This window comes from Anser anser (genome assembly GCF_964211835.1).
Source record: "Anser anser genome assembly, chromosome: 3".
Classification (NCBI taxonomy): domain Eukaryota; kingdom Metazoa; phylum Chordata; class Aves; order Anseriformes; family Anatidae; genus Anser; species Anser anser.
Genome location: NC_139722.1, coordinates 49,712,666 through 49,740,159, shown reverse-complemented (window position 1 = coordinate 49,740,159; position 27,494 = coordinate 49,712,666). Strand labels below are relative to the sequence as shown.

General features: G+C 43.2%; 2 protein-coding genes across 20 annotated transcripts in view; one reads left to right on the top strand and one right to left on the bottom strand.

The window, feature by feature from the left end:
• Nucleotides 1–12,209, top strand: part of SESN1 (sestrin 1) — a 75,492-nt gene extending 63,283 nt beyond the window's left edge. For 4 of the 6 annotated variants that reach the window (XM_083831878.1, XM_083831882.1, XM_083831881.1 and 1 more), the window contains 9 exons: nt 2,536–2,601; nt 3,511–3,711; nt 4,643–4,825; nt 6,282–6,512; nt 7,803–7,950; nt 8,789–8,901; nt 9,146–9,336; nt 9,600–9,744; nt 11,090–12,209. In XM_083831878.1, the coding sequence (XP_083688004.1) occupies nt 2,536–2,601; nt 3,511–3,711; nt 4,643–4,825; nt 6,282–6,512; nt 7,803–7,950; nt 8,789–8,901; nt 9,146–9,336; nt 9,600–9,744; nt 11,090–11,176 (1,365 nt within the window). In that variant the 3' untranslated portion in view covers nt 11,177–12,209. Of the gene's footprint in view, nt 1–2,535; nt 2,602–3,510; nt 3,712–4,642; nt 4,826–6,281; nt 6,513–7,802; nt 7,951–8,788; nt 8,902–9,145; nt 9,337–9,599; nt 9,745–10,603; nt 10,658–11,089 lie in introns of all 6 variants that reach the window. The other 2 variants (XM_083831877.1, XM_083831880.1) reach the window with 1 other exon arrangement.
• Nucleotides 12,210–16,468: 4,259 nt separating this feature from the next.
• Nucleotides 16,469–27,494, bottom strand: part of ARMC2 (armadillo repeat containing 2) — a gene marked incomplete at its 5' end in the record, with an annotated part of 67,221 nt that continues 56,195 nt past the window's right edge. For 12 of the 14 annotated variants that reach the window (XM_083831869.1, XM_083831860.1, XM_083831861.1 and 9 more), the window contains 5 exons: nt 16,469–16,842; nt 21,263–21,420; nt 23,692–23,824; nt 25,237–25,350; nt 27,211–27,333. In XM_083831869.1, coding sequence (XP_083687995.1) covers nt 16,685–16,842; nt 21,263–21,420; nt 23,692–23,824; nt 25,237–25,350; nt 27,211–27,333 — 686 coding nt within the window. In that variant the 3' untranslated portion in view covers nt 16,469–16,684. Of the gene's footprint in view, nt 16,843–21,262; nt 21,421–23,691; nt 23,825–25,236; nt 25,351–26,500; nt 26,619–27,210; nt 27,334–27,494 lie in introns of all 14 variants that reach the window. The other 2 variants (XR_014582615.1, XM_083831866.1) reach the window with 2 other exon arrangements.

Sequence of the window (27,494 nt, the reverse complement as noted above, 5' to 3'; positions counted from 1 at the left end):
CCTGCGGTGGATTATCGTTCTGAGGTATTACTTGCACGTAAAGCCTCGGTTGTGGTCGGCTTTCTGCTGAGCTCGGAGCTGGATTCAGCTGCAGAGTTCCTGGTTTGAATGGAAGTGGTGTGGCGAGGTTAACAAAGGAGGAAAGAAGCCAGGAGAAGCTTGATGGGGAAACCGCAGCGCTGAGGTCACTGGTGCGCAACCTGATGGTCTGGAATCACATGAAAGTCTCTTAGGCTTTTGTAATAAGCAAAATAAATATTGGTTGTTTACATCTGCTGCTCGGCCTGGGCCCCGCTCCTTTGCCGAGTGCTTGTCGGTGTCCCGTGAGGGGCGTCCTCGCCAGGAGGCCGCAGGGGAGACAGGCAGGGGTGCCGCAGCTGGCCCGGGAGGCAGCTTGCCCTCGGAAGGGAAGGTGTGGAGGGAGGTGTGTCTTGGCTGAATGTAGTTGGAATGCATCATGAAAGGCATCGTGGAGCTTGGAGATACAGCAAAAACCAAAGGAAGGTCCTCCAGGAGTGTTCTGGGCATTATTTCTGGGCTGTCTGTGTCGTATCAGAGCATCGGGATGCTGGGAGTGCTTGGAGAAGCCTGGTATTCTTCGAGCACTAGGAGAACTTGATTAAACGCTGATTCTGGTAGTCAATCACCTCATGACAACAAGCACATTTCTGTTCTCAGCACCCTCTGGAAGAAATGCTTTAACCCCCAGTTTGCAGATGGGAAACGGAGGCAGTGCGAAGTGCCACGCTCACAAGTCCTTTGCAACCTCCCTGTCAGAGCAGAGCCCTGAACCCGTGCTTGAATCCATGCTGTCATTTCAGGGCCTGAGGAGAACAAGGCAACTTCTTCAGTCCCCCAGGAAGCCCAATGTCACTTCACAGAGAGGGCTCGTTTTTTTCCTTCAGCGTGCCTTCCTAACGCTGCCTGTTCTGTGGAGCGTAAACACAGCAGTTTGGCCCCGGCATGCTTTAAAAATGTAACGCGTATTGACATGGACGTATTTTAGATTGTGAGGCAAAATATACCAGCGGTCGCCTCGCCTCGTTTCTGAAAACTTGTTTTTTTCTTCCTTGTAACTCCTCTGGGACAGGGAAGACTGAAACACAGTTGTTCAAGAATTAAACTTCAAGGTGTTTCTCTTGGAGTGGCTGAGCTGGCAGACAACTGCAGGCCTCTGCTAAATTACATGATGTGTACCGACGTTTCTCTTGCTGTCATTTGCATGTAAGATGTTCCTCTAATTTGCTAGTGCGGCTGTAGCTGGGATAAGAAGCTGTAATATTACTGAGTAAGAATGGTAGGAAGCTCTGGGGAGAGAGGAGTTTTAAGAAATGAATTGCAGCCCACACCAAGTGGCATTGCTAGCGCCTTAGCTGACAAGCAGGGTGTGTTTGTGAATGTCAGGACCCTGAGGAGGAAAAAGCCCCATCGCAACCCTTGCTGTCCTGTGGGATATGTGAAATGGCTGGTGATAAGAGCTGCTTCTTGGTCTCCATTTTCCCCAGTAAGAGAAGTGAGGGCTTCTGACACAGGTCTGAGAGGTGCTGGAGGCTGGTGGAGGCTGGTGGGCTTCGGTAGCTCCGAGATGGATCCGTGCTGGTCGTTTCCAGCTTTCAGAAGCTGGTTTTTAGTCTTAGCGGAAAGTTCAGGGAACGGTAACTGATTAATAAAATTGCTTTTCGTGCGATGAACTCGTGCAAATAGAAACCTCAGCTAAGGACAAAAGGTGCACTAGTGAGACCAGTATTGCTTGGTTGTAACAGCCTTCACCTATGTAGGGAAAACATAGCAAAATTTAAATCTGGATTTGGCAGGCAACTTTTAGGGGTTCTGTCTGCCCTCGAAGCCTAAAAGAGCTGTAGACACCCCTCTGCTCTGTCTTGCCTGCAGTGCCTCAGTACCGCAGGGTGCTCCCCCTCACCTCCGCCTGAGCCTGACCAGCTACTTACCCCGTCTTGAAAAGAAAGCAGACGCAGATGTAGATCAGGTACTTTCAGCAGTTTAAGACCTCTTTGAGGTCGGGGGAAAAAGAAATCTGATTAGGGTTACAGCTGTTTCATTTCCTGACAGATGCACAGAGTGTTATGTGCTTGCTTACTGCGGATGTACACACATACATCAGTCTCGTTTTGTATCAGTGGCATAACCACACAGCAGCCGGCTCTGTACTGAACAACGTGTCCCGGACACCCTGCCAGAATCTGCCTTATGCAAAATTTTCTGTGAACCAGGTTGTACTGTGCGCATACATATATATATTTGTGTGTTTTTTCTGTGGTTGACAGGGCCTTTGTTGTTGCAGTTTTTGTAGCTGGAGTGGGACTGTGCTCTGTAAACAAGTGTGACTAGTTCTAAAGTACTTGCAGAAAAATAATTTGCATTCGTACAAATGGTACTGGTGAAAGTACCGGTGTCAGAGTACCCCAAGTACCCAAATAAGCTCAGCTCTGAATGGCAAATTCTTTTCTTTCTTGCAACCACAGCTAAAAGGCTGTTTATAACCGAACGCTGAGATGGTGTATTTTTCTTTTCTAGGAACTTGGAATAAGAATTCCTAGACCACTGGGACACGGACCAAGCAGATTCATCCCAGAGAAGGAGGTGTGGTGGTGTTTTCAAGTACACAGTGAACTTTATGCTTTTAAGGAACACTCTTTTAGTAGTAACCCACATTTGGTTTCAGGACAGCTGCTGAACTGCAAAACATTTTCAGTTGTGATCACATTCAGTCCTGGTGAGACTTTGGCCACAGTTCTGATGTACAAACCAACGAGAGCCCGGGGGAACTCTGGAGTAGTTATGACACCTCCCGCACTGCTCTCTAGCATTAGAGAAACCCAATACTGTTCTGTGTAAGAGTGTGTGTTTCCTTGTGAACATCCGGATGTAGTTTCCTACTGGTCCACAAGGTACCTGCCCCTCTGCTCCGGGGTTACTTTTTCTTGAGCTGCCACTGCCATTCTGAATATCTGACAAACTGCAGAGTGCCGTGGCTGAGCATTGCTGGTGCTTCTCTTCTGAGCGACTGGTAGGAGAACTTGGAGCAGAGGAAAAGTTAGTAATATGCCTGTGGTTTTCTAGGAATTTCTGAGCCTTAAGCTTCAGTTTCCTTTTATAATTCTGTCTTGTCATCTTAGCTAGCTTTTTACTTGTTTTCTTCTTTTCCTTTCAGTAAAAAATATGTTTTCAGTTAGCTCGCTCTTGTTATAATAACATAAGATGAATTTGGGGCATTCAGGAAGGTGCGAGTTGAGGAGAAGTCGATGTTGCATGAGAGAAAGTATAAAGGCAAAAATCTCTTTTTGCTGCTGATATAATCATTTGGGATCCAAATGAGAGGTGCTGAAGGGATCTCCTGCCTTGCTTTATGTGCACTGATTTAATGCCATTAGGAGAGGTATCTTATAATTCCTTTCACTGGGGGCCTGGGTGCTGTGGTAATACATTTTTTTTTCTATTTTATCAGTACTGCTCAGACAATATTATTAATCTCTCTTTCTGTTAACTCAGACTATTCAAGTGGGAAACGAAGACGCCATGATGCACACGCTGTTTGCAGATTCTTTTGCGACGCTGGGCCGACTGGACAATGTTACCTTGGTGATGGTTTTCCACCCGCAGTACCTTGAAAGCTTTCTGAAAACTCAGCACTATCTGCTGCAGATGGATGGTCCACTCCCTCTTCATTACCGGCACTACATCGGGATAATGGTATGCTGGAACGTAAAGCAGCAAGCAGAAACAGCCGCTTTGGCAACTCTCTCTGATCTTTTTTAATAGCAGAGTTTTGCAGTTTCTAGTTGGCTAGGCATTTCATCAGAAGCTAAGGGGAAAAACAGAGTAGGTTTGTTTGTGTCTGTTTTACAAATTGTTTCATAAAATCAGTACTTTATGTTCATAGTTTCGGTAGGAATGCAAGGAAGAGAAAAAAATCTGTTATAAAAATAAGAATTGTTTATTCTTGGTTTCCTTAGTATCTCAGAAACTGGTTTTCAAGACAGCTTTTTTGTGTGCATGGTCTGTCAAATGCACCTCTCTCTGACTCGGTAGTCCCATTATCTGCTTCTGAATCTCTGAATTCTGAGCAGGTTTTCTGCCAGAAGTGGCTGATTTTATCATTTCCAATCTGCCAGTGCAATAGTCATTAATGGCCTGCTGAAGTTACACTGAAGATTTGCACTGCACCTTGTTTTGATGGGAAAAGTGTTAATGCTTGAATAAATGACACTGGATCTCTTCTTTGCTGAAAAGCTGCCCTTAGTTCTTCTTGCTATATGCATTCTAAAACCTGCTTTTGTTCTAGCTGGTAAAGATTTGCCTAGAAACAGTCTTGCTTCCTCCACGCTGGAGAGTACTGTGCAGGACGGCATAGTGGCTACAGGTCATGCTATAGATCTATGCCTGTACTTCTCTCTGGATGTAGGCATGGTGCACCTGTAGCCAGCATCATTAGAATGTAGACAAATGAGGAATATTTCTGTTATGAGAACAATAATCAAAACAGGCTTTTTTTAATTCAGCCTTTGAACACTGCAAGTCTTATTCTTGAATATTTTGAGGAAATGATGGCTTGTGGCATTTGTTGTAATGCACTAACTTACTGTAATTGTTTTCCGTACCACAACTGTGTTTTCCTTTTTAGGCTGCAGCAAGACATCAGTGCTCTTACCTTGTTAATCTCCATGTGAATGACTTCCTTCACGTCGGTGGAGACCCTAAATGGTTGAATGGGCTGGAAAATGCACCTCAAAAACTGCAGAATTTGGGAGAACTGAACAAAATGCTGGCTCACCGACCCTGGCTTATCACCAAGGAGCATATCGAGGTAAATTTTTCATGGAGTAATGTGAATGTACCCTTGTTTTTCAGTAAATGCAATCTTAGGGTTAGGAGCCAGACAGGGTGAGAGATGTTCTGTGTTTCAGATCACTTTCATTTCGGTGTTTAGTCACTGCGATACTGCATGCATGATATATCACTTGTGCTAACCCCGTAAAACTGGCACAATCATTACTGGTCTCAAACCACAAACCAATTTAATTTATGATACGCTGGTATTTCAGAGTTGTCATGTCAGAATTCTGTTGGTGCGATGCTGGTGTGGTCAGATGTGCACTTCCTTAAGTTGGATGCTGTCAGTAACCAGAAATCCCCAAGCATTTCTGAGATGGTGCCAGGCTGAACACAGATCACCATGTTTTTGTCCCAGTATTCGCTGGTTCAAACGCTCAGTTTTCCGAGCTCTAATCTCTCTGCAGGCATTTCTGAGTCCCTGGTGTTTACATCTAAGATAATTTTATTTGGGGGGGGTGGGGAAAGTCAGTAGTAAGAACAAAAGGAAAAGGCTAAATGCCCCCACACTGCCCCTGCATGGCAGTTTGGAGGTGACCGATGCCCAGGCTGGGAGTGGGGGAGCAGGAGGGCAGAGCAGCCCAGGGACGCCGTGGCAGTGCAGGGTGGAAGCCGGCCAGCAGCGCAGCACCAACCAGCCACAAAGCGGCTGCTTCTGCTGCTCTTTCCTCCGAGAGTAACCCAGCTCAGCCAGCTTTGGGTGTGCAGCAACAGCAGCTCTCACAGTAGGGGCACCCCTGCCGGCCCTGACCGTGGCTACTGGGGCAATTTTCCCTCCTCTGCCCTTCTCTTTACCTGTAGCACGGAAGTGGGTGCTGGGACTCGCTCCGCGCTGCCTGCCAGGTGGAGAGCGGAGGCAGGACCCTGGGCTGTGGGGGAGGACGCACGCTTTGCCAGGAGGCCCAAACCTCCCACACTTTCCTGCCTGAAGGGGAAGTTGGGGTTTGAAGCTTCTTGTCAAACGCAGAGCATTCCACCCACAGGGACCAGGCGCAGGGAGCCCAGCCTTGATGCCAGGTTCTTGCACAGCTGATCTGCCAGGAGGTGCCAGGGTTTTCCAAGTCTGTAAAGGCCAGTTGAAGAAAGAGGCAACTGTAGTGGTTGCGTCTTCACCAGAGGTGTGAGATTTCGACACAAGCCAGTCTGGCTTCAGTGCAAACCGTATGGTGCAAAACAGAAACCCCAACTGCCTCGATAGCTGCTTGGGGGCTGGAGAAGGGAGAGAAGTCACCAGGTCAGCTATCAGCAGGTAACCTGCTAACAGGACAGCGAGCATGCAGAGAGTTAGGGCAGAAGGGAGCTAGGGAGCAACTGTGGATTTTGAAAAAATAATTTTATCCGTCAAATAAATGTGTTGATAAATTGCATGAAAGTGGAATCGTGGAACCCCTTTTTAAAAGTAATGCTTTTGTCTTGCATTATTTTTAAAGCAACTTCTGAAGACTGAAGAGAACAGCTGGTCCCTGGCGGAGCTGATCCACGCAGTAGTTCTCCTTACACACTACCACTCCCTGGCTTCCTTCACGTTTGGCTGTGGAATCAGCCCGGAGATCGACTGTGAAGGGGGTCACACCTTCAGGCCACCTTCCGTCAGTAACTACTGCATCTGCGATATGACAAATGGTTACCACGGGGTGGATGACGTTCATGCCAGCCCAACTGTGAGTATCCTGGGAAGTGTCTGAAAACTCTCCTTCAACTGAAGTAGTTTCTTTGTAAACTGAATACACCGAGGATACCCGTGCATGCATCTCTTTTTGTTCAGTGGGATTGATGAGCCTAACCTAGCTGAGGACAAACCTGTTGAAAAGATATATTAAGGAGGAGCTGAAATGGCACTGGGGAAAGCTAGCAAAGGAAGAGACAAAGATACAATCTCTCTTGTCTATTTTTTTGATCTCTTATCTGTTTGCCTATCTGAGTGACTGCTGCTGACCTCAGCTTGATAATGATACACGTCCTGAGTAGCAGTGGCCAGGAAAGCTTTTTATTCCACGTGTGCAGTGGAAATTTGGCTCTTCCTTTGATTCTAGTCTTTGATGCCCTGAGGTGTTTGTGGTGCATCACACGACAGATCGTTCACAGTTTTCTGACCCTGTGTCTAAAACAGTACTTCCTGCCTGCAGCACTTGTGCTCACTGATCTGCACTTGCTTCCAGTTGGTGAGAAGCATGATGTGAACTGAGCGCTGGTTTAAGAGCAGTGACAACAGGATATTTTCAGTGTAGGTTCCTTGCTTGTGAGACTTTGCTGTAATAGCGTGGGTGGCACTCAGATTTTGTCGGATGAGCTTGCCGGTTTTCTCAAGGGGCAAGTTGACGGCAAAAGGCAGAGAGAAAAAGGGGTGAATAATTTAAATTGAAGATAACTTCATTTTGCTTTGTGCTGATGGATTTTTACAGGACCAGATACTGAATTAATAGCATATTGTGATGGTGCTGAAACAGCTCTTGTGAAGTCAGATTATCTTGCGCTAGCTGTCCTTTGAGGCTTCATTAAATCTGCATTTACACTCACTCTTCCTTTCCCTTTCGATATGTTTTCTTCAATATGTGAGCAGAGAAAGGGAAAAATACAGTTGGGTAGTAAATTGTGGTTACTTCCTCTATCAGAATTTCTGTTACAGCCCCTATTTTTTTCAGTTGTTAAACATTTAGATTAGCTAAAAGAAATTATTTCAATTTTATTGTGACAACCACTTGTTCCCAAACGCAGTAAGTCTTAAAATATACTAAAAATACCTGAGATCTTATTGAGAAAAGATGATGACTAAATGTGAACTGTTAGGTCAGTACAGATTTCTTTCAAGAGCTGTTTTCCTGGAAAAATCAGTATTTAATGATGTAAATGAAGGACACAGCCTGCATTTAAATTTTCTGGCTTGATGATTTCTACTGTAATTGTCAGTTACACAGGGAAATGAAATGAAATGTTTGTGTCTCCTTTTCAAGACTACAGAGTCCGTCTGTGAAGTTGAAGCTCTCATGGAGAAAATGAAGCAGCTGCAGGAGTGCAGAGATGAAGAGGAAGCCAGCCAAGAAGAGATGGCCACCCGTTTTGAAAGAGAGAAGAGGGAAAGCATGTTCGTGTGTTCTTCAGGTAGCACAGATGTACTGTGTATATGTGTTCTAAATCGCTTTAAGAAATAAGTGTTGTTTGATGTCTCAAAAACAGTACCTTTGCTTTGAAGGGATCAAGATTAGGGGTGCCTGGTTTTCTTGCAGGATCACTTAGAAGCAAAGCAGTGCCAAGATTTGTGGCACCCCAAACATACATTAATACTTACTGACCAATATCGTGTTTACTAGAAATTTATTTCCAACAGAAATGTGAAACTTTTAAACCTCTTTCATGAGGCGTTGTAAAAAGAAGTCCTTAGATGTAGCTTTTTAAGTCTACAAAACGTTACGTTTCAGGTGACTCTGAAATAACACTTAGACACTAATCTGTTAATAACACTAAAAATAAAAATAACAAAAATAACAAAAAATAACACTAATCTGTTAGAAGCTTAGGGTTGTTGTGGGTTCTTCAATGTTTTCCTGTAAAATAAACTTGGCATGGAAGACTTAGAGGTCTTTTTTCAATAAGCTCTCTGTTCCAAACCAAGTTTCCCCTTTACAGTTTTAAAGACCTCCTGAGTTCAGAGCAAAGTACCCCCTAGACCAGAGGGATAGGGTGAAGACTGGTACACAAAAGAAAGGAAAAAAGATGTTTGCAGATCAGAAAGATTTTGAGTGTTTTTCATGGAATTGCCTCTAAAAAAAGAATAGCTGAATTCACACTAAGGTGTACCAAAGAATTTTATTACAGGTATTCCAGTGAAACTGTGTGTTTATTTAAAAAGCACAGACTCCCATTCTTCTGTAACAGTTCCCCTAGTACACTTCAGTTTGTTCTTACTGAAATTGCATGAAATTCTCTTTGCAATTAACAGAAGATGAAGAATCGGCACCGACAAGAGATGTGTCTCGTCACTTTGAGGATACCAGCTATGGTTACAAAGACTTCTCCAGACATGGAATGCACGTGCCCACCTTCCGAGCTCAGGTAACAAGGATGGGGGCTGCTCTCAGGAAGCTTGGGGTGCGGTCTGTTTGTTGTGTGGCAAATACCAAACCCAGAAATTGCTGTGCTGTAACTTACTCCCCCAAGGATGACAAGACTTAAAGCAGAAACCAACTGAACAAAACCCCTATACTGGATTATGTGCCCTGAGAGATTACATTAAAGCACAAGGCCTTCACAAGTTCATTTCTGAAATGCTCCATTCTGCATTTTTACTTCTTCTAAGGATTATTCCTGGGAAGACCATGGCTATTCCTTGGTTAATCGTCTTTACCCAGATGTGGGACAGCTACTTGATGAGAAGTTTCACATTGCTTATAATCTGACTTACAACACAATGGCCATGCACAAAGACGTGGATACCTCAATGCTAAGACGAGCTATTTGGAACTATATTCATTGTATGTTTGGAATAAGGTCAGTTTTGCTACGGTTTTTGTACATATCAGAATTGTTAGCATTATTATTATTATTTTTTTACTCAGACCAAGCAGAGCTATTTATTAAGCAAACATACTTGTGTGTTTTTTTTTAAAAAAAACCATATTTGTATGTATGGGGAAGGGCCACTAGTGGTACAAATAAGACAGTAATTTATTTTCTGGAAGGAACCTACAAACAAGGCAAGTGAAATATCTGGTTCTTGAAAATGAAAGTGTTTTTATTTCAATTCTGAACAGATACGATGACTATGACTATGGTGAAATTAATCAGTTGTTGGACCGCAGCTTTAAAGTTTATATCAAGACTGTGGTTTGCACTCCTGAAAAGACCACAAAAAGAATGTACGATAGCTTCTGGAGGCAGTTTGAACACTCTGAGAAGGTACAGTGTGCGTGCGGTCTGAGGGACATGGGTGGGAGATCTGTTTGTCATGCTACCGCCACACCTACCCAGCTAGCATTTAAGCTTTGGCTGATGTGACTGGGATTCTGCTTGTGTTCAGTAAATTAATTCGGGGTATAGCACTTCCCAGACTGAAATATTTTTTCTTTTCATACTGTGAATGGCCCCAAAGCAGTTACTTTAGTTAAAAGTCTAAGTGCCTACTGCTGGGTTACAGTCTGAATTGCACCTTCTGGTAATATTTTTTAATCAGTGTTCATATCAAAGGCTCCATTTCTTGCTAAACTCCTCGTGAAAATAGTCTAGAGATACCGAATTATAACAGGGATACTATAACTGTGATGATTTAAGGGTGAAAAAAACTACTATATGTGGTTTGGCTTTTTTTGTTAGACTTACAAGCTTTCAAGCACATAAACCCTTCTTTAAAGCCCCGAACCTTGCATCTCCCTAACCATCAAAATCCAAGGATCATACATGTTCCTGAATGCAATCACCAGCCACTCTCACCGTCCTCATGGAAGTAACGTCAGTGAAACCAAACACAGCCCTTACATGCCAAAACAAACTGTCAGCTAACCTGCTGTCAGTGAGAGAATACTTTTCACCCCCCTCCACCACATAGTTTCTGATCTCCTCCCCAAAGAAATACAGTAAATACATTGAGAAGATGAGCTGGGGCACTCAAATTCGTACCTCTGGCAGCTACTGAAAGCCTCTATCTCAACAGAGACAATAGTTTTATGGCATGTTACAGTTCCTGGTGTGCTTCACCTCAGCTAACCGCTCCCATGTTGTTCAGGTGATAATTACCTGTGTTTCTCTCTCTGTCCCACAGGGGCAAACGACCTTATCACCTCTTCCTTTGCTAACAACCCCCTCCGCTCCACAGGTACCAGCCACCCTTTTGCCTTCGACTAATTAATTAACTGAATTAAGCTCAATTTCAACAGTTGTTCCCAAGCTGCACATAGCCTGCTGCTGATGAAGGGCTTCTGTGCTTGAAAGCTTGTCTGTTTTTTTCCAGCTAAACCAGTTGGTCTACTAAAGGTCACCTACCTCTTCTTACGAACCTGGCCCTGCTTAAACGTACCTGTGCCCCATTGCTGCACCGTGCTACAGTACCGGAGCGTTCCTTCAATCTTTCCTCCTTCAGCAAGCTTTCCTGATAGAGCTAATTAGCTGGGTAGCTGAAACGTGCAAAGCGCTCCCCCACTGCTAAGGCAAAAACTAATACGAAAACCACAGCCCCACAGACTTCCTTTTACCGAAGCACGTTACTGCGAGCGCTTTGCTAACGCACAACTTCTTTTGTTTCCCAAAGGTCCATGTAAATTTGCTTCTGGTAGAAGCTCGGATGCAAGCCGAACTACTTTATGCTCTGAGAGCTATTACTCGCTATATGACCTGATGCCTCCAGCTGCCTGTCGACGTTGGAATGTTGTGCAGCTGCGGTATGGCAGAGGAAGATACGAAGCCTCAGGACCAACGGTAGCTATAAATTAAGACGCCCATTGTGCCATAACTCCTTTAGTTTCAGCTATTTCCGTGTTTGGAATATCACTGCTGCCAGTAGGCAGTGAACGCTTGGCAGTTGAAAAGACAGGGTTGTGCAGAAGTGCTGCCTGATCATGGTATTTTGGCTTTAGACAGCACGGGACACTCTATGAACTTGTGGCAATATAGCAAATGATAGGTATATAGATCTTCTAAGGCAAATACAACAGGAGTTGGAGCGTGAAAAGAAGTGGGACTTGATGACATTTGCTTTCCCTACAAGAATAATTTTAGAAAATGTTGATGCTGCTATTTGTGCTGGTGGAGTGAACAGACACAGGCTGTTCCAGTTAAGCTAAAAGTGAAAGTGAGCACTGCTATTGTCTGAGCCTTTATTGTGTGTGGTTTCAAAAAAGCCTTGTTATTTAGATTTTTAATCAGAACTAAACCTCTTCTGTCCACACTGATGATTTGAAAGATAGCAGTCAATTTTCTCAAATAATTTAGCCTTAAGATGCTATAGGACATTTGTTCAGCATTATTTGGTGAGCTCCAAAGTGCAATGGTCTTCCTATGGAAAGGAGAGGACATCAGTCCTCCAAGCTTTTTAGAGATCTAACTACATGAAGTGTCGAGTAGCTTCTTGTCCTGTTTTTCAAGGGTGAACTGATACCTGTTCAGGAGCTAGGACAAGGTGTGGGAATGTTCTAGACTGCCAAACAGTCCTACTGTATTACATGCCCAGCGCTGGTCTTACTGATTTTTTGCAGTTGCTTAAATAACTAGGCTAAATATGATCTATTTTTAGTAAATCAAAACATGATTAAAATGCTGACATTTAATATACAGTGGTTTTGGAGAACACATGAATACTTTTGTATGAGTGTGAATCGCTTTTTAAATTTGTCAGTATTATTGGTATTTTTTAAATAAAGGTAACAACTTTTTCTCTTGGTGTTTTTGTGTGGTTTAACTTCACATTTCTCTTCTTACTGGTTGACTCACTCGTTCACATACCCAGTGTACTAAAGACTGTTTTAAAATGCTTGAAACAGTAACTGAGCAAATGTACTTAAAATGACAAACCATGATTTTTTTCAACCAAGTCTAAAGCGGTAGGAGATAAAGTTTTAAAAAAACGTATTTATCTCTTCACTAAAATCACAGTGGGAGCACCTCTCACATACCTTCCTGGTATCCTCCCTCATTCCTTCCCTTAGTCTTCTACCCTCTATTCAGGTATGCTCTGCCACACAGGGTTTGCTGCTGCCTCACAGGTAAGGGGTGTGAGATGACTGGAGACAGCAAATGTATTTTTATATAACCACTTCTTTTCAACAACTAGCTCTAAATATCACTTGGAGATTAACAGGGATTTTAAAACGGTCCAGCAGTGAACTTAGTTCCAGATTAGGCTGCTAGTTTTCACAGACTACTGCCAAAAAGACCTCTGGCATCAAAAGGGATATTCACTGTGCAGTCAGGCTGAGGAATTTATGGCAAGAGGCACCAGGGAGTGGGAGGGGGATTTAGAACAGTTCAGTTGGAAGGGATCAACAGTGATCAAGTCCAACTGCCTGGCCGCCTTTGGGCTAACCAAAAGTTACAGCGTGCTATCTAGGGCGTTGTCCAAATGCCTCCTGAGCACCGACAGGCTTGGGGCACTGACCACCTCTCCAGGAAGCCCATTCCAGTGTTTGACCACCCTCACGGTAAAAGAATTTCCCCTGATGTCCAGTCTGAACCTCCCTGGCACAGCTTTGCGTTGTTCCTGTGCATCCTGACATCAGTTCCCAGGGAGGGGAGCAGAGCCCAGCACCTCCCTCTGCACTTCCCCTCCTTGGGAGGTTGCAGAGAGCAGCGAGGTGGCCTCTGAGCCTCCTCTCCTCCAGCCTGGACAACCCCAGCGTCCTCAGCCTCTCCTCCCAGGACAGGCCTTCCAGCCCTTTTACCAGCGTTGTTGGCCTCCTCTGGAAGCCTTCAAGGCCCTTAACATCCTTTTTACATTGTGGCGCCCAGAACCGCACACAATACCTTCAGTACTGAGCCCTGGGGAACACCGCTGGTGCCCGGCCACCAGCCAGGTCCAGCCCCATTTACTGCAAACCTCTGCGCGCTGCCCTTGAGGCAGGTCATTTGGTGTGAACGTGTTTATCTCACAGGTGGACAGTCTGATACCATCCTTCACAGCATCCTTCTGGACTAAGGCCTTACTGCAATCCAGAAAGATGATATCTGATGCCTGAGTGACCAACTTTTTGGGACACACTCCTACAGCTGGCTGTAATGGGGGTTCCAGTACACTCAAGTGTAGAAACTCTGGCCTGCTTACAGGAATGTAGGCGCCTTCTGTGTAAGGCAGAAAATAAATGGATTTAGCCAACCCCACAAGTAGAGTTAAGCTAGCTCAAACTGGTTTCTGTCACTACGGCACACTCTGAGAACACTTACACTCCAAGAAGCTAAAATATCTAAAATGATCTAGGGGAGAAAGATTAATAAACTGTCGAAAATTGTGACTAACAGGAAGCATCTGCTATTTCCTCTTAACTAAAAATACAGGATTTCTAATGTTCCAAAAACAGCAAAACTTTCCTGTCTAAAGGCATATCATAAAACTAACTTATGCCTAATGCCACACAAAAAAGTGTCTTCCCCATCTGCAAATGGAGTTTCTGCAGCATCTGATTGTGCTGCTGTTCTTTTAATGGTTCAGAGGTAGACAGGAAACTTCCAGAAAGCCCAAACTGCCTGGTTCCAGCATAAAACCTCCAGACACATGCTGGGACATGCACACACTCTCTCCCCTTTCAAGCAGTAAACAGCAGCGTGTGCGAAGGGCTTCATGCCGTCACATTTTCGAACAGGAGTAACCACAACCTGCAGACAATCGTAACTACACATGGAGCTACTCACCTTGGAGTAAGGGGCTGAAAATGCTCGGGGTTTTCCCCTTACCAACGCTAAGGCATTTGTGGTCCTAAGCAGAAGAGAGCAAGCAAGGCTGTTAAGAGCAGTGGCAACGTGTCTTTAAAAACATGAAAACGGTTAAATCGCCAGCAAAAGTCACACTCTGACAGTGGAAATCGGCTATCGCTGCACAGAGCAGCAGCCGTGTGGGATGCCAGGGCGTGAGGAAGGAACAAGCCACGACACCACCGCAGTCGCTGACGTGGTGTGAGCTGCCTTCATCTGCTGCGAGCTGTGAGCCTGCACGCTCCCGGGCAGCTCCTGCAGCACATGGCTGCACGGCGCAGCAGCAACACCTCAACGCTCCCCGAATGTCGTGGGCGTGAGTCGTGTTCAAAACTCACCCCAAGAGATGGAGGTGGGGGAACCTGCCCAAAAGGCCTGGCAACACGTGGAAGGAGATGGTGTGAGCGTGGCCTTGCTCCCAGTGGCAGCGTGAACACACCCAGTCGGTGCCAGCAACTATTAAAAGAAAACAAAACAAACAACAACAACAAAAACCCACAGCATTCTCTTTTGAACCTCTGGTTATAGGAGCATGACAGAGCCATCTGCCCCATGAGCAGCAATTAACAATCCTCCCCAGCAGCCCCTGACTTTCCATCTCATAGTTTCAGTTCAAAACTTTGCATATGTGCACATGTTCAACCAAGACAAAAAAAAAGTGGCAGAGGTTGCATGGTTGCATACTTGGTCTCTAAATAGGAAGGGCTCCTGAAGTCACAAGAGAGCTGCACTGAGGTTTGCCACAAAGACAACCAGATGGTGGAAGATGCCGTATGAGTACATCAGAAATTGAACATTTTGGGGCTTATAATTGTTACCCACAAGTTTTGTTCAGAAAAAGACATGGACCTGTGAAGCTCCTTGGGTGCTCTGAGGCCTCTGCTGTCCTTTCTGCTCCACCCAGCGCTCCTGCACGTGTCTCTTCCTGAAGCCATCACAGGACAAACTCTTGGTAGTGAGGACAGAGGTGCCCCAGCTTCTCTCTCCGGTACGGGATGCCCAGTTTTGCCGTGCTACAGAGCACACTACACTGCTCTGGGCCATTGTTCACAGTTCAGCTGGTTGGATCCCTGAAATGACTAACATTTAGTGAAATAACTAACATTGTCTTCGAACAGATCCTAATTGCATACATTCCTGCCATCTCAGGGACTCGAGCAAAAAGTCAGTTTCGGGCAGATATTCAGCATTTTTCAGTTCTGATTAGACCTTCTGACAGGACTTAGCCACAAGGTCTTTTCCACTGCATCCCCGCCCTGCACTGCACAGCGTGGTGTTTGCCTGCCTTTTGCCTTGATGCGGATGCCAAGAACAAATGCCTCCAGCGCTCTCCTCACAGGGGAGCACTTACCCATCGTGCTGCCTTTAATACCCCCAAGAACCAATATCCGCTCGTTTTGCCAAGAAGCAAATGGGGCATTGAAGCCATTTATCTTCCCCCTCAACTTCAGCTAAAATTAAAATGGGAAAAGAAGGAATAATGACTGAGAACGTTTTGAGTTCAGCAGAGCTGTTGCTAGAGCCAAACCATGCTGAACAGCTGAGCAGTTCTCCTCTGCGGGCTGTAGCAGTGGAGGCTGCCACACATGCTCCCCGAGCACTTCACTGCAGGACTGAGCCTTGCTGGCCGCAGGAAACACCCCAGCTGCTGGGACAAAAGGAATGTTGCAGATTTCATTACCTTCACTGAATTTTCCTCCTCACCAGTCCCAAAACCTGGACCAGGAAACCTTCCCTCCCCTGCCTCATCAGCAGCAAAGAAGTCCCCAAGAATGTAGAAGAGGGGACAAACTAGGAATAAAAAAGTTTCCCTGCCCTTGTACTACTGCTGTACTTCCCAGCCTCCTCACCTCACCTCCTCACCTGGAAGCACAGGTCCTGGCACCGCCAGGGTACAGCCGTGCCACTGAGGGGGCTCTCAGTTGCTGCCACAGACAAATTCCTCCAAAGGAATGAAGCTTGTAACATAACACACCAGGATGAGCCTCTAGCATTTGGGTTACTCTGTTGCAGAGTTTTAGATGAAGTAAAAGTGTGCCAAATCTGTAGGTAAGATGTAGCTCCTAGCATGCAATATTCTTCTGTAATATACAGCATTTTTGGTTCAACAGGGATCCAGATACCCAATGGTAATTCACCTCTTAAAATCAGAAGTTCAGCTAATAGTTTTGTTTCAACTTGCCTGCCAAGAAACTACACAATTAATTGACAAATCACACTGAACAGCTGCTTGATGAACTCAAATGTATTGTAAAAAGTAATTACACATGCAAAAAAAATCATACAAACTTCTCAGAAGATAGCATCCAGTATATAAATGCCAGGCTCTACTAACTTTCTAAAAAATATCTTCCTGTGCTCCCCAACATACTTACCAATGGCAATGAACAGGTATATTAGAAATCTATAGCTGTAGAATCTACATCACAAAAAATACCATGACTGATTAAAATGCAGTAATGGTCGCAGTTGGAACAAAGGAGTGATGGCTTTGAATTCTGTCAAGAAGTTTTTCTGCCACAGGTTTGAACTCTCTTTCCCAATATAGTTTGTGGTAGTCCCTTAAATCTCTGTCGAGGCTGTAATCCAGTACTAGCTCTTCATCTGTAATCAAGAAAAATATCACCATCAGTTCTGAGTTAATATTTACCCAACGATGTATTTCATGACCACAGCACATACAACTGTCCAGTTGTGTAAGTTCATGGCTTAAAAACAACTCGGTGCTTATGACAAACTAAGCATCACTGTCTAATGGGCTTGGCTTTGACTGAAAATAAAGGATGTCAGAAAATGGTAAAAAGAGTATTGCAACTTCTGCTGTTCTCACACCTCAAGCTAAATTGTGTCCCTGAGGCCAAGCACTTAACTGTGACTCTCAGCCTGGAAGCTACACGGGTTTTAATATTACCTACAAAAATTTTGCTAACGTAAGTAAATCTGTTCATCTAACTACGTCTGTGGTTTCTGTGTCAATTACTTTGCCCAGTCTGGTTTGTGAAGACTCTATCAAGCTGTATCCACTATCATGCTTAAAGCACTTGAACCAGACTAGTTAATACATTACTGGTGCCCTCCCTTCCTCACAAACTTCATGAATAAAACAATAGTCTTAACAGAGACGAGGAACGTTAGGAATGAAAGGACACCATCACTTGTTCTTTCCCCTCCATTTTGCCTGGCACTGGATGTTGCAAAGAAACAAACCCTCACAGGAATCAGTCTGCAACCAGAAGCATGCTCCTGAGTCAGGGCTCTACAAACACGACTGATAACGCTGAACAAACGTTTTCATGCAAGAGCTTAGCACAGTTTAACAGAAAGCATATTTGACAGCACTTAGGCCATAAACGGACCAGAAACGAAGGTACAATCCCCCACCTAATGGGCAGCGTGACTTATCTTCGCCCTAGGCTGCGAAAGAGCACCAGATTCACAATCTGTTAAATAGCTCTTAAAGAGAGCTGCCTGCTGGGAGCTGAAGAGAAACTTCCATTACCCACACTGAGTCAATGCTTAAACAACAGCTATTAATGTGTAAAAGAATGGCAAGGTGCCTGTGAGCGCATATAGCCTGAGCTGCAAGTTGCAACAGCCATAAAAGAAGAGGCTGCAATATTCATCCACGGAGATGGCTCCATTTCATAGGAAGTTACCAGTAACAGCTAATGACGTTTGATTTCCAAGCCACTACAGGGCTTCCAAATTACCAAAATTAAAGAGATGCTGATTGTGAAGTAGATTCCAAAATCACAAAATGCTAGTCTAAAATGGGGTACTGCGTGGAGGGAAGATGCCACTTAGGAAGCTTTATGTAAAAAAAAAAAAAAGAAAAAGAAAAAAAAAACATTCAAGAAGGGAAATGCCACATCTCTGCAGGAAGAAACCTTGTAATCAGAGATAAAATCCAACCTTAGACATCAGCCCTACATTCAGTTGAAACATGGGATAATTTAGGTTATAGATAGGAGCTCCAGAGGACACCGGGGTCAAGCCATGCCCACTGCAGAGCCGGCTCAGATGAGGTTGCTCTGGCACAGGTACAGTTGTGTTTTGAGCACCTCCAAGGATGGCATCTCCTCAGCCTTTCTGAGCAACCCCTTCCCCTGCTTGACCCCTGTCATGACGGAACCTTTTTTCCTAATATTTAATTGGAATTTCCCATATTGCAAGTTGTGCCCATTGGCTCCCGTCTTATCAATGGCACAGTGGCCCAACACATGCAAAACGAACCTCAGCAGCAGACCCTGAGGAGCAAGATAAGGGATTGTGGTTTTTCTTTTCAGGCAGAACTGTTTTGCCTACTCCTGAAATGATTTCCCTACCCATATTAACTATGTTCTAACACAGAACAAGAGACATTTATCCACTTTACTAGACAGTGGTGCCTCCCAGAAGTTAACTGAATGTTTATAGGTCTAAAAGTATGGAATCACTGAGGCCAGTGACTCCAGACTACATAAATGAGGGGCAGAATCATTCAAAAGCTGAAGTGTTGAACCCAGAGTATTTTTCTCAATACAGAACGTGAGTAACACTGGGGATCAGTGAGGAGGAGTGTTCCACGTGCAAGCTGTGCATCTTCAGATAATGTAATTTTCCCATGACCCTCCTCAAAACAAGCAAAACTGCTTGCTGGCCAAACAGCATACGAGCTGTCTGCGTGTCCAGGAACAAGACATGCACGCTGGGTCTGCGTGCTGTGGGGAAAGCTGAAAAGTAGCATACGGACACTAGTCTACAAGGGCCACCTGTCCCTGTAACTCCTGCAAGGCAGAGGCCAGGAGCCCATCATGTCTTGTAAGAATTCACATGTGCTAAGGCTCCAAAACTGGAGTTGAGAGGGGAACTAGATGATCTTTAAGGTCCCTTCCAACCCAAACCATTCTATGATTCTAGGTAAAAATGAGCAGAAGAAAAGTCTGTAAAAAGAGAGGGGGGAAGGAGACTTCGCTGGATGATCAGACAGAAGAATGTTCTCAGGATTGAGGCCCATCTCCACTGCTACTCCCGAGGGAGTGGGGCAAGGCAAAGCTGCTGCAAGGGGCCAGGAAACGCCAGCTGCAAGGAGCTGTGAGCCACTAAAGCGACACAAGTCTCAGGAGCAGTTGATAGAGGGCAAATGGCAGTGTTACTGGGAAGCAGTGCCACCGCATCTCAGGCTCCCATTCTGGGATCAGGCAGGGAAAGACAAAATGGTGCTTTTGGTCCAGCCTTTCTCGGTCCCAACATCTTTTCATGCCACTTCCACTCCCCTTTGGTTCCTGCCTATCATTTGTCATCTTGTTCCAGGTATGGGAAAGAAAAATAGAGGGGAGGAGGCCAAGCACAGCAGGTGAACTGAGGTGTCTGCTGTGCCATGCTCCATCGGCACGCCCTCAGGAAGCTGGACGACAGTCCCCTGACTGTCAGAAGTTGCCTCCTGCTTCCTGAACAAAAGAATCAGAGCAATGACAGTTCAAGGCTGTTACTGGATACAATGGGAGGACAAAGATGTAGGACAATATTAACCAGCTGCTATCACTAAAAATTTGTTGGCTCTTAACACACAGAGGAACTAGATCCAATGAGTAACTTGAGGTTTTTTTTATTCTAAAGCTCCTCTTCTGACTACAGCTTGAAGGAAGACTAGCCTTCTGATTTACTTCTGACCTATTTTTGATTAATTGTCATTGCATGCTGTAACTGGAACTGTGATTGTACATGAACAAACCAATTCATGAAAGCTGTACTCGTTAATGAGAGTTCCAATTACTCCACAGCCTGGGCTCTGCAGTCAATTTAATTGCTGGAATAAGCAGTGTTAAATGCAGAGGAAAAAACAATTAAGAATTATCCAAAACAAAGATGCATATTCATTGCTGCATGCCAGAAAGTTCAAGTATGATTGCGGCTGTAAAGTTTGCAGTTCTGTTACAGAATATTAAAAAGTGCACTCATGATCTTGAAATACTGAGCATTTTCAGGTAAATAAATGGAATTACTTCTCATATTAAGGTATGCTATAACTATCATTACAGCAAGGGATGTAACGAAAGTAATTACTTATAAAGGAGAATTACAGTATTCTTTTTTCTGTAACTGGAAAAAAATCCTCATAAAACCACCCAGTTTTCTGATTGTCTAAAACAAAATAGACCACAGGGATCTCACTTTGTATCTGGGTATGACTAACATGTAGTCTTCTTTACAGCAAGCATTAATCTTTACTAAATTTCCCCTTAAAACCAAATCAAAATTAGTTAAGGTCTGCTCCAATTTCATTTACATTTTAATTAAAAAAAAAAAAAAAGATAATTGCAAGTGACTTGCCTATAATAAAAACAACACCAAAGCAGTGCTCATAAAGTGAAGGAGGAAAATGAAATATAGTAACTATAAGACTATTAAATTCTGTAAAATCCAAAGCAAACAAATGTGCAGATGAAAAGATCCAATTGGGTAAATGAATCAAGGTCTTAAGATTCACTTGTAGGCACCTTCCAGCCTATATTTGTGGAGGAGCACACCCTCCCTAGCTTTACAGAGCAGATGAGAAACTGTCAGGATGTTATCCTTACACACATAGAAATCATGCTAAGAAGAGAAGGGCAGATAAAGGACCCTTGCCACCCAGTCCTGCCTCTGAAGGAATAAAACCTATTCCTCTGTCTGAGCTGCTGCTTCTGTAAATACCTGCAATTACCTTTGAGGCCACAGGGGCCCATACCCAGGGAAAAGTAGGTTTGGTGCTGAAAGCCTACAGGGCAGTTGGCTCAAGCAGGCAAAAGGGCAGCTGGCCAAAAGCATTAGTGGCATGCTAACTAGACAGGCTAGAGAGGGGGGTGACAATGGCCAATTCCACCGTGGCAATGTGCAAAATCTAAGGGAACGTGCCGAATGACAATAAACCCCTGTGTTGCTGGATGGTCTGTATTGGCCAACCACTTAAAGCCCCACAGACTTCCCATCCCAACAATACTGCTTTGATTTTGCCCCTTCTATTTCTATTATTAATTAAAAAGACCAACATTGTGAATCTCACCTAAGAGCGATGTGAGCAGCACCAGCAACGTGTCAGTATCTTCTCCAAAGCATGAGGCCGCACTTGTGATGTTTTCACTGTAGTTCCACAGGGTTTTGCATATCAGACAAGCCAACTGCCAGTCCGCTGGCCCAAAGTCTCGTAAACAGTCGACTAACCTGTCAGTATCAAACAAAAACAGTGCTTTGCTCCATGTAGTTTTCTCCTGAGCCCTTCAAAATCCAGGCAGTCTCGAAATATGTGTAGATTCCACGAAAGGTTGCAGGAAAATTCTACATTAAAAAACTTAAGATGCTACTCTCTTCTTTTTCACTTAGTCTAATTCCCTAAGGATGCAAATGTGCCTTTTGCTCATATATATGTATGTACACCTGTCTCCATCTGTCCATCTCCAGTAACTTTTTAACCCAACTGACCAATTTCAATCACATGCGTCACAAATGCAACTGATTCAAAGATGCTGAATTCCAACAAATTTCATGGCCATCTCTGACTGTCCCAAATCTGTAGCTATCACAGCAGAGACTGCAATGCGAGCAAACCTTATCAGGCACCAAAAATTCACCTGGGAAAGATAATGTGAATGCAGACAAAGCTTCAGTCAGAGCTTCCAGCTTATTACACATCAGAGGATCTAACCAGAAGACATATCCAAAATAATTTGCTATTTCTATGACTCACAGAATTACCTCTTAGGTTCAGTGGAGTCTGACTATTTTGCAGATTTCATCCCTTCTTGTATTTCCTCAGCCTGCACTCCCAGTGGACTCCTCTCAGAAATACTAGTTTTATTAAGGACCATTAGACTCTTGGCCTTTCTCCCAGTCTCACCTCTTTGCAGGTATCAAATGCAAGCTAGATCATAAGCAGGACTCTGAAATTAAGCTATAACTTTTCTGCTTGTACCAGTTTACATACAGTACCTATCCAGAGTTCTCATTACCAAACAGCATTGTTCACAAGTCCTGGGGCAGCAGAAGTAAACACTGTTTTTCACCTGCTGTCCCTTGTGATCTCTCTAACAGTAATCCTTCACTGCTGTTCTCTTCCTCAACACTATGATGCCCTCCTACCCTCACTTCCTGGCTTCATCGTGAGAGTTATAGTCTGGTGATTAGTAAAGGAACCACAGAATATCTATCACATTCAGGTGTGGCTAAAAACACCAGTAATTGAAAAGCAACCAAAAGAAAGTTTGCTTTTTCTCCCACCTCTGAGAGCACTTGCTGCAGAAGACTGGCATGCATCCGATAAGAAAACAAAAGATCTTGCTTTAATTTTTTGAAGTTTATCTCTCTGATGAGACTAATTCCTTGTTTTATTAGAACCACTATATATTGGTAGGTAACGTCATTTCCAAAAATCCACAGAGCTGATTTTTTTTAAGGAGGTCACCCTGACTGTAATCACTTGCATATTCTCTGGATTTATTTCATATTGTTAGTTTTCCTTCCTGCTTCACAAATTTTGAGGCATAGCATAGAGAATTTTATATTCTATATGATTCTGTATGGTAGACATTTCTCATATTTCTCACATTGATTCTTCAATGAACCTGTATTTTATTTTTATTTCTGTTTTTCACCTTTAAAATTTTCAAAGTTAACCAGAACATGGGAAGGGAAGATAAGCAGACAAAAAGTCTTGTTTACACTGTATAAAATAAGTAATTATATGATGCATGAACAGGAAAGCATTTCAAAGTTTGGCATATTGTTACATAAATGCGGGTTGTATCAACTGCTTTACAAGCGTAAGAACAAGATCTTTCATGTTGCTCCAATTAAGCTGGATCCGCTATTATCTGAACATCAAAGCCACAAGTGTTTCATCCACAGTGGTTTTTCAAGATCTAATACCACTTACAATAAAAGTGCCTTAAAGTTGAGCTCTCAGAGAGAGAAGACAGGAGCTTTTTTGGTACCAAGCACCGGTAAATCAGATTGTTCTTCCTGAAGTACTGAGTAGCTACCAAAATTGTAAGAGACCATATGGGGTATGCTAATTCCTTCACTTTTAAAACAGATACTCATTAAATGTGTCCATTATTTGTACATTTAACCCACATAGGATCCAGTTAAGTCAGGCATAAGCAGCTACTTCAAAGACATGCATGCTTTAGTTATCGTGTTGTACTCTCACCTGTATATATCAGGAGGGTCTTTGGGAGATCATTCTACAATTCTTGGCACTGCAGCAGGCTAAACCACTTGAAGGCTTTTGCAAAAAATTAAAAACAAACAAAAAAAAACAACCCACCCACACATATGGAAGAATATGAAAGGCTCTTTCTTGAAGACTATTAGATCCTGAATATTTATTAAGTATGCATCCTTGTAAATTATTGGCCCCGGTGAAAAAGAATCTGATTGAAACTCTTTGGCTAAACTACCGGAACGTGGCCTTTGAAAACATAATCAGGAACTTACTTCCTAATTCCTCCTTCTTCCATCAGAAGACCTCGTTTGTCCTTATCCACCGTGAGATTGAGCAGAACTCCACAGGCAGAAAAACAGACATCTTGATTCTTGGCATCAAGTAAGGCAATCACGAACTTGTATACTGGATTGTAAAGAAGGAAAGGATATTACTGAGAAGTGGGACTTATTGTGCAGTTGCCTTTATAACACATGAGTCAAATACACAAGAGTCAAATACAGGAATACCCTACTCAAAAATACAACCTCATTGCATACTAGTGTGATGTTTCTAGATTAGGCTTATGAGACAGAGTGATAGCCATTACTACATCATGCTGAACACCAGTTTCTTCAACACAACACCTACAAAATTCTACATCAAAGTAATGTGAAAATCCAATCAGAAGAGCTTAAATTGACCAAACTGGATTACAGGTTACTTCTTAAAAGTATCACTCTCCTTTCAATTACAGAGTCAGCATAAACTGCTAAGATTAGGCATTTGGCACTCACAGAGGGAAGTTCTTACCTCCTTGAGAGGCAGGGTTGCCTTAGACTGCACCAGGTCCAGCTGGGACTGCTGCAGCCTGGGGCTCCTGCAGGAAACGGGCAAGAAGCAGATGCTGGGCATGCAGCATCTCGCAGTGCTTGCTGACTCTGAACTCGGTAGGCAGTGGAAGGCAACCCCAGTGAGGGAGTCAGTCCTGCCTAGTGGGGAGGCAGCCTCCCAGCTCCCCCCGAGCTCAGCACACTGACACCACAGTCTCTCCAAGGTGGAAAATTCAGTCCTTTGGCTGAGACAGCTCGTTAGCAAGCAACTACTAGGTATCAGTTCTTCCTTTGCAGATACCTTCTCCCTCCACAAGCCTTGATGTGTTCACCCTTGAAAGAAGAGGTTGCATATTATGGCATATCACCTCACTATTTGGAACTGACAGGTAGACAGAAAAAAATTTGCAGTGAACTGGTGTTTAATTAAACTTAAGACACACCTTCTCTGGGTAGCAAGGAGTAGCCATTTTTCCCAAAGCTCTTCAAGCAACAAAAGCAAAAGGACTTGAGAAGACTTGTATCCTACTTCACCCAGAGGCAAACAGGAGGTCTCTTTGTTGAAGCATATCACGAAGCACTAATAAGCTGTCAAATATCAGAATCAAAAACTTGTGCTATTGAACCTACATGAGAATTGAGTTAGATTTTCATTTCAAATTCAATCACTACAAACCTGTAGGACTTGAGGAAATGAAGGAGTGAAGGGAAATTCAAAAAATTTGTCTTCAGGAAAAACAGTGTTTTTTTTGTTTATTTTTTGGTAGTATTTACCTTAGTGAAGGTACACCATGGCACATTTTTCCTACTCCAATATTTCCATTTCAATGAAACTGAAATAAAATAGTGTTTATAATGACTACTGTTGTATTCTAAGATTGGCATAATTTGCAAAATATCAGATAAGATTGCTTCTACCCTTTAACTCAGACAGCTTATTAGAAATTTTTCCTTTTTAGAACTATAGACATTTAAAAACAGGACTCCTACAAATGCAAAACTCACTCTTTTTCTGTACGATGAAGTCACAGATCTCATGATACTGGGAAAGATTGCCAAAGACTCTGACAGCCTCCACAACTCCATCCATACTGTTGCTCATTAACAGCTTTAAAAGCACTATTGGTTTGCAGGGAAATGAAATAAAAACAATTACTTGTATATCACAAACGTGCTTGGCTTTTTATCAGTAGATATCAGAATGCAAGCAGCAACAGCAATAAATATAATGCACGGGAACATTTATCTAACTGTCTGGTTGCAGTGAAGGGGATGAGCAGATGGTAGAACAAGCACTAAATTGTGTAGGGCTTTGAAGATGAGACAAAGAGCTCCAATATGGGGCTAAATGCAAGGGAACAGATGAGGAGTTATGAAGATAGCCTAAGCACAGTTGCAATAATGGGAACCAGTTTTGCTATACAGTTTTGAGTGGGCTTATGTGAAAATCCAGGAAGACAGAACAAAAAAATGTTGCAATATCTAAGAGGAATTGATTTAGATCCTGAACAGATGGTCTTATGGTGGGACGTCTCTTTAAACTAAAATTATTTTCTGACATTAGCTCTGTTTTCTCTCAGTGCTGCTACAACAAGCAAATACATTTTCTCTGAACAGCTACTTAATATTGCCCCTGGTCTGAAGCGTTTACTTGCTTGCTGGTTTCCTGCTTAGCAGTTTCACATATGATTAGCATGCACCTTCAGCAGACAGAATGAGACCTTCTGTGTTTCCTAGGAAGAGCTACCATCACGAAACAAGAAGCAAGGTACAGTAACAAGAAGCAATTTTACATTTTACATTCAGCAGTCTTCTGTGAGGAAGAAGTGAATCACTGAAATCGGTGCATCAGATGAAGGACGCAAATCAGTGAACCCTTAACCCTTCCACCACAGAGAAGTAAGAGAAACAAAAAAAGAAAAGAGGTTGGCTTCATTCTCATGACTTCCTTCTTTGAATGTTGCAATACTGAACATGCCTTGAACTTGTCTTAAAGAGACAACAGAAATGACTGGTTTTTGTCTTTGGGATCCACCCAGTTGGATCAACAAGTATTCTCAAAATGTCTCCTGAAGGTTTCATCTCTGCTCATTTCAGATGGAGAAAAGGTGATGGGACTGGTTCCACACACTAGCAATAAAAATGGGAGAGGGAGAGCGAATGGGACTGAAAGAAAAGACATTTGGTTCCACATTTCTCCAACTACCATTAACAGACAGCTGGCTTATGGGGGATAAAATGACTCATGACAGAACATCAGAACAGTTACCTAGATAGGGAATGATGTCTAGCAGTCAGCGCACTAGGTTGAAAGCCATAATATTTTCTCCTACTCTTTATTCTGCCAGTTTTGCGAACTTCATCCTCTGCTTCTTCCCATACCTTGCCTATTCAGAGTGTAAGATTTGCAAGATAGAGGCTTGTTGTATAACAGTAGCCTTTTGTATAACATTAACACAATGAGTCCCAGAACTCAGATGCAGTTCCTACACACCACTGAAATACGACTGTTGTCCATAATGTCAGAGGAGAGTGAATCACACAACTCACAAAAATGGCAACAGATTTATAATCCAGACACAAAACAATTGCAGACACAAAATTTTGCAGGTCTAGAAGCTAACAAGAAAAAAAACTTCTTACCATACTCCGATTAGAAGTAAAAAGCAACGTGATTATTTTGGTGCAGACATATGAATTTTGAACAAGTCTAGCAAAAACTGCTAAACAGAAAACAACATGGCAAATTCATTTGGGGAGAAAGAGGGGTTTTGTCAACAACATAAATATTTTCACAGAAGACATATAATTATGTTCCAAAAGAGTCAGAAATCACTATGGAAGTAATTTAGCCCTATGACCTTTATATTCCTGCAACATAATGCCACAGAACACTATCACTGTCTTGATTTTCTGTGGTATCAAAATCTAGCATGCATAACTTCCATTTTCAGAAGGTACTAGTTTAAAAGTCCTTACTTTCAGCAATGTGTAGCTTCTTGTCTTGAACAGCAGAACCCTTCACTTTGTAGAAGGATAAATTGTTGATTGTTGTTGCAGCATTGATGACCAACTCCTCACAGACGTCAATTGACTTATATTCTGATATGAAAAAAAGCATATGTATATACACACACATGAACAACTTAAAAGTATATTACAGCTCAGAAGCAAACTGAGTCATAGTTAACATGGAAACTATTAGCAAAAACTATTTTATTTTTTCATTAAAATGGCAGAGGCTAGCAGGAACAGCTGATGCA